Source organism: Callospermophilus lateralis, chromosome 1 (assembly GCF_048772815.1).
Source record: "Callospermophilus lateralis isolate mCalLat2 chromosome 1, mCalLat2.hap1, whole genome shotgun sequence".
NCBI lineage: Eukaryota > Metazoa > Chordata > Mammalia > Rodentia > Sciuridae > Callospermophilus > Callospermophilus lateralis.
This window is the reverse complement of record NC_135305.1, coordinates 83,520,732-83,534,034: the sequence shown is the minus strand read 5'-3', so window position 1 is coordinate 83,534,034 and position 13,303 is coordinate 83,520,732. Positions and strand designations below refer to the sequence as shown.

The window sequence follows — 13,303 nt, the reverse complement described above, 5'->3', positions numbered from 1 at the left end:
ATGGATATTATCAAAGGACAATAAACTACTTCTGATTGTCAAAGATTTTAAATTATCCTCTCATTTCCACATAGAGTTTAAGAGATTTAAACCTGAGAATATGAATTTTTAAAAAATACTTTTCATGTATTCTATGATTTTGTTGTTTCCTTTGTAGTCATAATAACATAGTATGCTAAGTGCTAAGTTCGATGATATATTTGAAGTATCCTGATACCTTCATTTTTTAAAAATTTCAGCAAGTTTTATTGTTTTAGTGTGTGTGATACAAAACATCCTCAGAAAATACATATCATACAAGTTCTTTCTTAAGAATATAAGGATATCCTAGCAGCTTAAAGTAACCTGAGAATTTTGTGACCCCCTGCTACTGCATATCCCAAGTACTATCATAACTTGTTCAAAATATTTTGGGTGGCACTTTTTCCAAATTCTTTCTTACCTTATATTTGAAATCTGAGCACTCTTGCTTTCATAAAAGAAATATTATAAGGGATCACTGAGTGTTCTGAAAAGTACTTGGAACATGTCAAAAGAAAGATAAGTTAAAATCTGAAGAATGAGAAGTATTTATGTGTATTCCTTAGAATTTCAATCAGGGAAGAAACATCATCATATTTTTTATACTAGAGGTGAAATCCTAAGAATGACGAGAAAGCCATCCCTGTATTCTGCTCTTGTTGTCTTCATGTCTTGAAAGAGGTTCTTTGCTCTATCAAAATTTTCCTCTGCTGGAAAGTAGGGAGACACCCACCCAGCAAATAGGTATCAGGGCATACAGACATCCTTTTGGAGAGACGAGTAGCTTTAATCTGGATCTGCCCAGAAACTGTGGCTCAAATTTAATAGTGTAGAACCTTAGGCTTCCTGCCGGGATTTTCACTACTTTTTGAGTCACCCCTGTGGTGGCTGGTTTTCTCTTGAATCTGTAACAGGTAATTCGAATTGTTAATAGTTAGATGCTTGATAATAGTATTAAGCATATGTTTTTCTTTAATGTTGAATCTATTAAAAAAAGAGTGCTTGTATATTACTGGGCTAGCAAGTTGCTGATTCAGTGTTTTATTAAAAAATTATTTCAACTAAGTATATGGAAAAAGCCCAAACCACAGATTTTACCATGGGGAATTGAGTGACCTAAAATAAACAGGCAGACAAACCACAAACCAACCAACCTAGGATTTGGAAATCAAGTATAAAACTGGCCAGAACATTTTTGAAAAAGACAATATACCACTGGATGAAAACTGAAAGTGTTTATAAATCCTCTTATTTGAATTTTGAAAGGATTGTGTGAGTTTTAAATCAGTTTTCCCATTAAGGATTTCTACTCTCAAAAACACAACTATTTTTAATTGACCCTAATGTTATTCTGTGATTTTAATGAAAATAAAAAGTGTTCATATGGTTTCACATTACCAATTTCTCATCATCATTTTTCAAAATTACTGAGTAGGTAAATGGAATTACTTGAATTATTTTCTTTGTTGTACTTTCTGTCTTTTGGGGGTATTGTTATTTTGATTGTTTGTTTTAGGTACACAATCTGTTTTATTTTGCTTCTACTTTTTGAATTCCTTATAGAGACCATCATAATTTAGGGACTGTGAATACAGTCCTTATTTTGTGTCACAAATAAGCCCTTGTCTATTGATTTTGAAAAAAACTCTTGCCACATTTACATAACAATGAATACAAACTAAAATAGAATCTTATTTTACCTCATTCAAAAAGTTTTGTTTGTTTTCCCATAACATTGACTGAGCTTAATAGTAAAACTTGCCTTTTCTGACAAGACTACATTATTTCAGATGACTAAATCATAGAAGTCATTTCTCTGATTCTTTTACAGGTGATGCAGAAGAGGGGGAAGAATATGATGACCCTTTTGCTGGGCCTCCAGACTCTATTTCCCTAGCCTCAGAACGATATGACAAAGATGACGAAGCCCCCTCTGATGGTATGTGACATTTTTCCATAAGAATTTTCTTTTTGACACTTTGACACAAAGCAGTGCTTTTTGTGGAGGTAGTGGTCTTATCACAAAGCTGAAGGCTGAGACTTCCATGAACTCACCTTTACCAGAACCTTTTAAGGAACGGAAGAGCTCTCTCTAGTGGTCCTAGTTGAGGTTTCCCTAAAACTGTAGTTGCTTCTTTTTCTAGGAAATTTTCTTTAATAGAATTTTAGGAGAGTGTTTGCATCACTATGTGAATATTATTAGTAACAGTTTGTTGGTTAGTTTAATGTTATCAGATTCTTGCTTAATTTTATTATGCTTGTTAATGGCTTGTTGTATTATTTATTTTATAAATAATGAAAGAGGTTTTTGATCTATTTTTTCTAAAAACTTTATACAAAATGAGTTCATGAAATATTAAATTAATTATTCTTACGTTGCCTTTTCACATTGAGACAGTTTTTATCAGATGCTTCTTTTAATACACATTTTCATTTTTCTGATTGTCATTTAAAATGCCTTATTATTATGCAGTAATATTATAACATTTTGTATTAATTGAACTAGTAATAAAGTTGATTGTTTATCTCTTAGTAATTTCTAAAACACTATTGAATGTTGCCAAAGTTATGGAACTTGTTTTAGTACAGCATGTGCTTTCTCTGTTATAGCCAATTGAGTGCATCTGCATGATAGAAACCTTATAAGGGTGATATATAGTTATAAATTAAGAATGTGTATTGATAAATTAGCCATGCATATTAATTTGTGGCACTCAAAGTTTCACATAGACATAGAAATGAATAATGTCTTCTGCCACTATATGATGATCAAACTGTGCAGTTCCATCTCTAAATACAATTGCTGAATGAAAATATGCTTCCTGCAACAGAGCACTCCACATTTTATGTTATCCAGATTATTCCCTTTGGAAACATAAATTGCTTTTATGAGGTATAAAATTATGTCTATTGCAGAACAGGGATAAGTCAAGTACATGCATAAGTGATAAACATTCTAACCACTGATTCAGAACAAAACAATCTTTTTTTATATACAGAACTTTGTACAATGTGTAGCAATAATAATCATATCCATTTTATGTTGAATTTTACATTTAATTTCTATTTTTAAAGTAAGGGAATTTTTCTCTTATATTTTCTTTTTATCTTTTACAAAGATGCACACTTTTCTTCATTCATACTTATCTCTAAAACAGAGCATTATCTTTTCTACCCTTATCTTCAAAAGCGGTTCTGTTAGAAAATGTTTTCTAATTGATGAAATAATATTTTCTGGCCAAACAGTGAATTATCATCTATGTTGTACTGTTTTTTAGATGCACTATGATTATTTGTTTTTCTTCTCTGTAAAATGTTCATAGACATGAATGAGTATATAGTTATATATATACACATGTAGAGACAGAGTATTTATACCTCAAGGGATAAACACACACATGCACACAGAATGTTCTCATAGAATAAATATGCTTAGAGTTTCTCAAAATAGCATAACTATTTTGATGTACACAGGAACATTATTTGCATTCTTTAAAAATTGCAAGTTAATAAAGACCCAGCAATTAAATAGCTACAAAAGATGAATATCTTGTAGTGAGTTTTACACACAGAGTGATTTGTTATTAAATTATGATGTCTTTATATGATTATCATGTTTTCTTTCTTAAGAATAAACAATTTATCATGTTTTCATAAACATATATTCAGGAAATATGTTAATATAAAATATTTGCTGTTAAAAGATTATCAATATTTGAATATTATTGATGACATATTTCTGTGTAACACCAGCTTTTTTGTTAAATTCTAGTTCATATTATTAATGTTTAAGAAATTCTTAAGCAAGTTGGAAATTTAACTTTTAGTATTATTTATTTTTGTATGTAAATAAAAAGATTTTTAATGGTTTCACATTTTCTTCCAAGAAGGTTGTTATAGGTTAATTTTTAACTTGTACTTTTAATTTTTACTCTTAAAACATCTCGTCATCTCAGTTTTTCTCCCTGCAATTTAGATTTTGTCTATGTTTTCTTCCCTTTGCTGAATAAATTTTCCTTTATTATATGACCTCAGTCTAATAATGTATTAATTATAAAAAAGATAATGTATTTAACATTAAGTATAACCAATTTAGCACAGGTCACCAAAAGGCCTTTTGTCAAATCAGATTGTTGTTTTGTCCTTTTGACTTTTACCTTATGGTAGGCACTAACAAAGTATCTGAACTTTGATGGATTATAAACTCTAAACATGATATGTATTTTTCATAATGCTAATGTAATTTTCAAGGTACTGAAAAGGTCAAACCTGCACATCTCTATGTGCATTCTAAGTCTGTCTTTCCCTTTAATATTTCTTTTTCTCTGTTCCTCTGGTTCAAAAGTTCACTCAGTTCCCAAATGGCCACCTAATTTTCCAGTTATTCCCTCAAGCCATATGTGTTTTGGTTTCTTTATGGTTTATTAGGTACTGTAGGAAAGTAGCATAAGTTATATCTTCTAATGAAATTCAAGCACACTTCAGTGATGCTTCGACTTGATTGCTGGTAGCAATTAAATCACAGCCAAGGAGAATAATGCATAATCTCACAAGGTCCAGACACCCTATAGAAAATGAATAGAGATGAAACAGAAAACAAAAACAAAATCTCCAAACCCTGCCAGACACGCTGTTTCCAGCCTGCCCTTTCTTTCTTTCTTTCTTTCTTTCTTTTTTTTTTATTGGCCAGCTGCCTGATTGATAGCAAAATCATAACTTGCTGCATGCTAACAGGCAGAGTTCACTTGTAGGTTATTGTGAGCTGATAAAGGGTTAGATGGAGTTTTGATTTTCGCATTGGACCTTGGTACATCAGATTAATGGAATTTCAATGAGAGACTAAGAGTAGCCACAGCTTTGTCAGAGAAACAGATGGAGATTCTATAGTCATGTCCACTCATTAATACTAGTTGCCTGAAAGGTGTGCTGCTTCTCTATACAAAAGAGTTGATATAATTGATTTTTGAGTGGTACATCGAAAAAAAGTACCTTATTGATGACTAGAATTGTAACATAAGTAGTGACAGATTTTTGTGTGGCTTGTAACATAAAAATATTGCACTTTGTAATTTCTTTCTTCTTTCTCTTTGGAGACATTTTTTTTTTTTATTTTTTGAAGAGAAATACATTCTAAGAACAATTGCAAAAATAAAAAATAAAAAAAGAGACTACCATGCTAAATTACCTTTTAGGAAAAAGAGCAAGACTTTACATTTTATTTCTAAATGATCATATTTCTATCAGAGCTTCATTTTGATATGATAATATTTTAAAAAGCATACTTATTAAAAGTTTTATTTTATTAGCTTTATTCTTTTCTGGAATATTAAAAAATGAATCATAATGGTTTCTAGGCTATTGTAGATATTGTGGAAGTTTCATGTTCATCGTTTGGAGATATATTGGAGTGTTAATATTGTTAGAGATAATGAGACTTGAAACCTTAAAGAAGAATATATTGTACATGTTACAATGTTTGGGCATCAAGTGGTAGATGCAAGGTAGCCTTTAGACACTATATAATGACTTAAGTTTTCATTTTTCTATTCTGAAATCATTTTTCATTTATTTTTGTCATTTGTGAAAGAAAGCTTCTAACCATATAGTATTGTGGAGAGTCCCTGAGGTAGGTGAAAGGATTCAGTGAGCTAGAAGACATATATTGGCTCTGCTCGTCAATGATAGGTCGAAGGATCCCAGTGGACATTTGTTACAAATCTGATTCAGTCCTAGACCATAATCACTTTGTGGATAAAAATCTGGAACCTCTAGGGTGTGAATGTAGGAAGGCTAAAATGAAACTGAAGATATAGAAGAATCATTTATTGTCGTGGTATCTTTCTAACTGAAAATTTCCAAATGAAATAAAGCCCTGGGCATTGGTAAAGGTGTAGGTTTATATGAAACAATGTTTGTTTAAGGATGGAACTGTTGTTTAAAGCTTGGGATTAAGAAAAGATTGAGATATTTTGATCATAATTTATAATAGTACTAATATCTTTTCCTTCTTGGTTTAACTTATTTTAAGAAAATCCAGTGTATAAAAATTTGGATTTATAAAACATGTAAATCATGTATCCTAGAAGATTTCTTTAAAAAGGATTGTTTCTAGGATGCCTGTATATAATGAGTATTCGTAATGCATCTAAAATAGGTTTAGGTATGTACCCATCTGTCTGCACATGCAGGAATTTAATGTACCAAACTTTTGAGGGAGTTTTCTTTTTCTTTCTTTCTTTCTTTCTTTTTTTTTTTTTTTGTGTGTGTAAAATTAGGAGCAGCACTAATCAGTTCTTATAAAAGTCAAGATGTAAAAAGTAGTTGATGTTTTATTTTGCTCTGGGTCTCAGTAGAAAACAAAACAATGTTTATATTTAGGAAAAGTTAAAAAAAAGGTTGAAGCTTTTCATATATTAATCACTTAGGGTAAGTAATTTTCTACCATAGTATCATGTGGTTTTTAATAATTAAAATTATACTTTTGTATTTTATTCTTATTACTTATTTAAATATTTACTTTTTGTGTGTGTGTGTGTGTGGTGCTGGGGATCAAACCCAGGACCTCGTACATGCCAGGCAAGCACTCTACCATTGAACTGTACCTCTTGGCCCACTAATAATTTAATTTCCAACTTTAACATATTTTGTGTATTAACATATTAATATTATGCTTGTGTTTTTTAACTTTAATAGCTATTTCAGTATACTAAATTGCTAGCTTGTGTATGTATTAGTAGTTTAAGAACCATGATTATTTTAGTTATTCCTTCTTATTAATGTGTATAGCATAGTTTCAAGTATTTTGGCAGGAGGGAGGGTATTATAGTTTGGGGAAAGGAAAAAAGTAGAGAACATGTTTTTAACCCTAAAGATATATATTAAGGATATAACGCACAAAGATGTGGAATATCTTTGTGGTACAATGTCACAAAGGAGTAAATTAAAGGTACATAGCCATTGAGAATCATCTTTCTATATTTTTATGCTACTAAATGGGAAGATAAAACAAGAGGGGAAATATGACTATAGCAAAATAGATTACATAAGAAAGATTACAAAGGTAATCTCAACATTATGCAAAACAATGCATCTTATTATTTATTTACAGTTATTTTTATCATACATGAAGAAGGATGCACGATGTCTGGATAGGGATTGAGGGATTCAAAGATGAGTAAGATAAAGTTATCTTAAAGAATATATAATTGAGATGGAAAGAAAAGATAATCACCTAAAATAAGGTAACTAGCAGTCTAGTAATCTACAGTAACGTCGATTCCAAAAATAATAAACATTATGTGTTGTGATATCCTATGATTTGATTTGTACTAAGGCAAATAATTGGTTTCATTGATCTTACTCTCTAATTTGTTGATTGAATCAGTCATATGTTGTGAATAAACCATAGTTTAAATTTTATGCCTAAATTCTGAATGATTTTAGGGGAAATTGTAGAGGGGAATTTTTATTTAAGTTTCCTGTGGTGTTTGAAGTTTTTTGGAGAGAGCGGTAAAGGATCCTGAAAAGAAAATTTGAAATAGAATTCTAGAAACCAGGTTTTAAAAATCACAGATGATAATTTGTGTGGTCAAGATAAGTCACTTCACCTTTCTGAATTTTTATTTTCTGGTTTGTGCAATGAAGTGTTTGGAAGTTTCCTACAGCATTAAATGCTTATGTCCACATTTCAGAATTGTAAATTTAATGGTAGCAGTGAGGTGATTTGCTTGGAGAAAATAAGTTTCATGGGTATTAAGTGGAGGTGTGATTAAATAGCAAGGAGTAGGGGATCTTGAAGGTAAGTATGTGGCTTATGTTACTAATGCCAAGTTCATTTGAAGGTTTTCCTTTGATTTGGTAGTCACTAAGATATCCATGAAGCAATCTACAGATATGGTGAGTGAAAATTTGGGAGTATCGCCTTGGCAGTTAAATATAGTTTGACTTAAGGCAAAAAGACCATCTAGGGGAGTCAGCAAGATAAATGCTTTGCTATATTATTTACTTTTAATCTTGACAGCCTCTCTGAGGTTGATATTGTTACCTGACAATTGAGGGAACCTAGGGATGGAGAAGAGATTATGTGATTTGCTCACAGTCAGACAGCTACCAAGTGGTAGAACTGGGATTTGAATTCATATCTGTCTGAGTCCAGGAATTAGGTACTGATCTCAAAACCATTACCCCACCCCACCCCCATACTGTTGCTTTTGTTTTAGGGGGTGATGATAGGAGCCTGGGTTAGAGTAGTGGACATTGTGGGGAGAGGGAAGTGCTTTTCTTATCCCCTTCTTATTCCGCCTACTGTCTGCATTCCTACAGAATCAGTATCACCTAGGAGTTATTAGAAGTACTGAATGTCTGACCCCACCCATAAGACCCCTAGGTATTTGTTAAAGTTTGAGGAGCTCTGTTCTAGAGGCATTTATCATACTGATCCTTGCAGCTGCAAAAAAAGGTGAGCCCAACCATGCAGTTGCATGCAAGGGGTACCCAATGAGCATTTGTGACCAGGCATTGTGCTGGGCGACATCTTGAAGTAGGTAAAAAATACTCTCTGTGTCTACCTACCTCTACTTGTTTTTGTCACTTGAAACCCTTGCACTGTGGCTTTCTAAGCTCTACAGAGCCCCTTTTCCAAGACTGCTATCTGTGGGTTGTTGTCCCATTTTGGAACTTTTTTTCTGGAGATTCTTTCCTCTCAAACTCTGCTAGGTAAGGCTCTGATAAATTACTCCTAGGAATATTTGCATGTTCATAGGGGTGGTGCCTTTAACCCCGGGGAGTCCAAGCTCCACTTACAGATCTTTAGGCATCAGTACAGGCCAGGGGGTAAAGATGTTAGTTATTTCAGAGCACCATCTCTCATGAGATTTAGGCTTATCTTTCTTAACATGCATATGTGGATTTGGTCCCATTCTTTTTTGGAGACATTACAGTTAAGGCTTCCTGTCTTTGGTTGTGTGTCCTGTTTACAAATTGAGCCAAAGACTGAGTTTAGAGTCTAAAACTCAAAGAGCAGAGTTCCTTAAGATAGTGGAATGACCAATTTGGATATAGAGAGAGGGATGCTATCCTGACATAAGACCCCAAGGAGGGCACCTTTTCTCCAGGAAACCTAACATGGAAGTGGCTGTGCTCATGGTGGGAATAGTACCTTCAAGGAAAGAAAAAGGTTTATAAGGTTTAAAATGAATATTTATTGAGTGTGGCCCCATCTGCCAGATTCTTTCTGGAATTTGTGCCCTTTTAATCTATTCAAAACTACCTCTTAAGGAGACATTTTCCCTTTTTAAACTTAAAAGATGGAGACTGAGAAAGGAGTAGAACTTTAAATTTCTTTGGTCTTTCTAGAAAGACCAAAGGAATTGAAATTTGTTGCTACTTATAAAATTAAAGTAGCATTTGTTTTTAAATTATAGGAGACATGCATGTGGGTAAAAATAAAAAGCAGAGTATACAATATGAAGTAACAGCTTACTTTTTCTGCCTTATCCTACCTTTAGGACTGCTTCCCAGAGGCCACTGTTCTTACAGGTTTTTCTGTAGTTTCCAGGGCAACTTTGTTTATTTATTTTTAAATATATTTTTGTTTTTAATTGGGATATAGTAATTGTACATATTTATGGGATATAGTGTACACACTGTGTTAGAATAACTAGAAATTACACTTCTTGGTCTTGTTTGACCAACTATAAATGGTATCTTTTGACTCCTACAATAATGAACGCTTCCTTAAAGCTTCTCTCCCATTTCTCTCTCTCAAGTTTTTATTATTATATTCTTTATTCTTTTTGTGTTAGCATTTGACTTAAGTAATCTCCCCCTCCTCCTCCTCTCCTCCCCCTCCTCCTCTTCTCCTCCTCTTCCTCTTCCTCCCCCTCCTCCCCTCCTCCTCCTCCTCCTCCTCATCCCCTCTTCCTCCTCCTCATTCTCCTCCTTCTCCTCCTTCTCCTTCTCCTCCTCCTCCTTCTCCTCTTTCTCCTCCTTCTCCTCTTTTACCTCCTCTCTGTTTCCTGTCCCACTCCACCTCCTTCCCTTCCTCCTGGTCCCTTTCCTCTACTGAACACCCTTCTATTTTCATGGTACCCCTCCATTTTTCTTTTCTACCTTCCACATATGAGAGAAAATATACAACTTTGACTTTCTGAGTTTGACCCTCAACCCTTTTATTTTTTATTTTGTGGCAGGGTATCACTGTGTGGCCCAGGCTGACCTTGAGCTTTTAAACCTTCTGACTCAGCCTCCTGAGCAGCTAGGGTTACAGGTGTGGGCCATTACACCTGACTTATAATATTATTCTTATTTTGTAATGTACCAATCTCAGTGCCTATTGATTGCACTTTAAAATATCAAGAAATTAGTGCACCCAGCCTTCTTCTCATCTCTCTTCCCACCCTTCAATTTCAGTTTTTTTTAAAGAAAGAGAGAGAGAGAGAGAGAGAGAGAGAGAGAAGAGAGAGAGAGAGAGAGAGAAGGATTTTTTAATATTTATTTTTTAGTTTTCAGCGGACACGACATCTTTATTTGTATGTGGTGCTGAGGATCGAACCCAGGCCGCATGCATGCCAGGCAAGCGCGCTACCACTTGAGCCACATCCCCAGCCCGCAATTTCAGTTTTTAAAAATGGCATTATTTTTGCAGTGTTAAGCTCTATAACATTTATATTTGATTTTCTGGTTCTAAATCTACTGCTTTGTCTGCCAGTTGGATTTTGAACATTGGTCCTTTTCCTTTATGCCATTAAGTTTTCTTCAAAGGTCTGGAGATCCTTCCTTGGTGAAGGCGTCTTCTTAGGAGTGAAGAGCTGCTGGAATGGTGAGGAAGTTTGTGTGAGAGTCTTTGCATGTCTCCTGTTCTAAAAGGCTTTCATTTGCATAGAAAGTCTGACTGGGGCTTTATATGGAAAGTGAATCAGGTAGGCTAAGCTGGCCTATAATAGACATCTTAGTAAGGACCAGAGAGGCAGACTGGTACCCCCCAAATTGCCAAAGTAAGTAGGACATTACTTGAGAAAATGAAATGCCTTTGTTTCATTGCTAGGTACAGGGTTTCGCCCTCTCTATCCTGGGTGAACTTCTGTTCAACTTTTCTCTGGGTTCCAGTATTCTTACTGGGAGCTGTCCTCAAGCTAGTGCCCTTTGTTTAGAGAGTAGAATACAGGATTTAGCCCAAACACACAAAGACCTTTACTGCCAGCTACTTTTGAGGACAGACTCAATGGTTCTTGCTGGTTTGATTACAGTTTTTTAATGAGTGACCTTCATCATCATGTCATTGTACTTATGACATCTGTACAGCTTCTTCAGGATAACTTGCATTCAAAAGGAGTTGATTATGTAATTACCCATTGTAGACTTTTGACCAAGACAATATGATGAAAAGTGGTATTTTTGATAGACATAGCTAGTTGTGCTATATAGATGGATTATAGGGGATTTAGTCAGTGAGATAAGAGGCTATTCCATTAAGCCATGTATAAGGAGATCAGAGACTCGACCCAGGATAGGGAACAACAAAACTGCCAAGGACAGAATACATCTGAGGAAGAATGGACAGGGCTGGTAGAGGCTATGTATAGAATTTAGAAAAAAGACCAAAGATGATTGTAAAATTCTAAATTTTAATGAATAAGAAAATTGAAGTGTGAAATTTTGGAGGAGAACAGGTTTGGACAAGATGAAAATGATGATGAATTTGGGTTTGAACGATTGAATTGAGCTGATAGTGACATCCAAACTGCCTAGTAATTAGCTAGAAATATGGGAATGGAGCTTTATGGAGCCTTTGCTTACCCCTTCTTTTTCTTGTTTCATCCCTTTTTTGGCAGATATGAGATGAGACATACCTTAGTCACCTTAAAAATGAAATAAAGTGGTTGAGAATCATTTTGTTTGTGTTCAGATACTAGCCTCTGTTACTTTGTGGCCTCCAGCAAGTTGCCTACTTTGAGTTTCTTCATTTATCAAATGATGATAATAATTGTATCCATATCCTTTGGCTAGGATTAAATATAAAGATGATATAAATTAAAATTAGCATAAATTTAATATAATTTTAATGTGTGGTTAATATAAGTTTATATAAATATAAAGCATATAAAATGCTAGAATATTTCCTGATCAGAGTAGGGATATGTTAAATGCAGATTGTTATCCATCTATTTTGAAGATTGCCTTATATGTTTTATTTCTGTGTTTAAAACAGCTGTGTGCATGAGGTCTCATCCATCTTCTGTACTATGTAGCTTACATGCTTCACTGGCTAAGCTGGATTTTGTAGGATTTGCAGTTGGAAGTTTTAGGGATTTAAAATACATGATCATTTTTTAAATTGGGTATTTTCTGTTGAAAACTGTTAGCAGTTAAATTTTCTGTAGCAAATCTGTTATGCCTTTGCTCAGAACCATTCTACATCTCGGTATTTCAGTTTTTTTTAATTAACTAAATAGTGAGCATGTGAGAACGAATAAATTTTATAGCTGGGAAAATTTTGTAGATAAGTATCATTAGCCTAGGGAAGAAGGTATCCTATTTTATACTTGAGCTCGATGGCTAGTGACTAAAAAACTTACATACTTCTTAGAGCATTTAAATGGGTTTAAACTAATGAGAAGATTCTTTTGTAAGGCTATATATTTAAAAGTGAGGGGAAAGTGGCCCAAAGTTATTAGGAAGCAAGGATAGCAATCATTATCTTATTATTCTCACTGAAGAGCCAACTGGGATAATGGTAAAGATAATAACAAATCCAAACAGAAAGAGTAGTAGTATACTCAACTAAAATGCAGGACTGGAAAATCAATAGTAGCAAATAACTTAAGGCAAAATTGTTTTGAATTTTTACACAGATTAAACAAATAGTGCCGTCTTTAATATTTACTTACCCATTTTATTTTTTAACAAAAATTTCAGTTGATAATCAGGGTTTTACATAAATACTTGAAGAAAAATTAAGTATCCTGTAGATTTAAAAATAATATAGATAATGCCAGATGCAGTGGCACATAGCTATAATCCCAGCAACTTTGGAGGCTGAGGCAGGAGGATCACATGTTCAAGGCCAGTGTGGGCATATTAGTGAGACCTTATCTCAAAATAAGAAATAAAAGGGTCTAGGGTATAGCTTAATGATAGAGCACCACTCGACTCAATCCCCAGGTGAATTTTTTTTTTTTTTTGAGAAGCTCTTTCTGTTTTCCTGGTTAACACCTTGCATTACAGAATTGGGAGTAAGCATAAAATGATTTTTAAATTAAACAAAAATTATGAATTTGAACAT

General features: G+C 33.6%; 1 protein-coding gene across 3 annotated transcripts in view; it reads left to right on the top strand.

Annotated features, from left to right (window-relative positions):
- Skap2 (src kinase associated phosphoprotein 2) overlaps positions 1-13,303 on the top strand; it is a 170,430-nt gene that overhangs the window by 16,700 nt on the left and 140,427 nt on the right. For all 3 annotated transcript variants that reach the window (XM_076835663.2, XM_076835655.2, XM_076835647.2), the window contains one exon: positions 1,853-1,960. In XM_076835663.2, the coding sequence (XP_076691778.2) occupies positions 1,853-1,960 (108 nt within the window). The remainder of the gene's footprint in view (positions 1-1,852; positions 1,961-13,303) is intronic.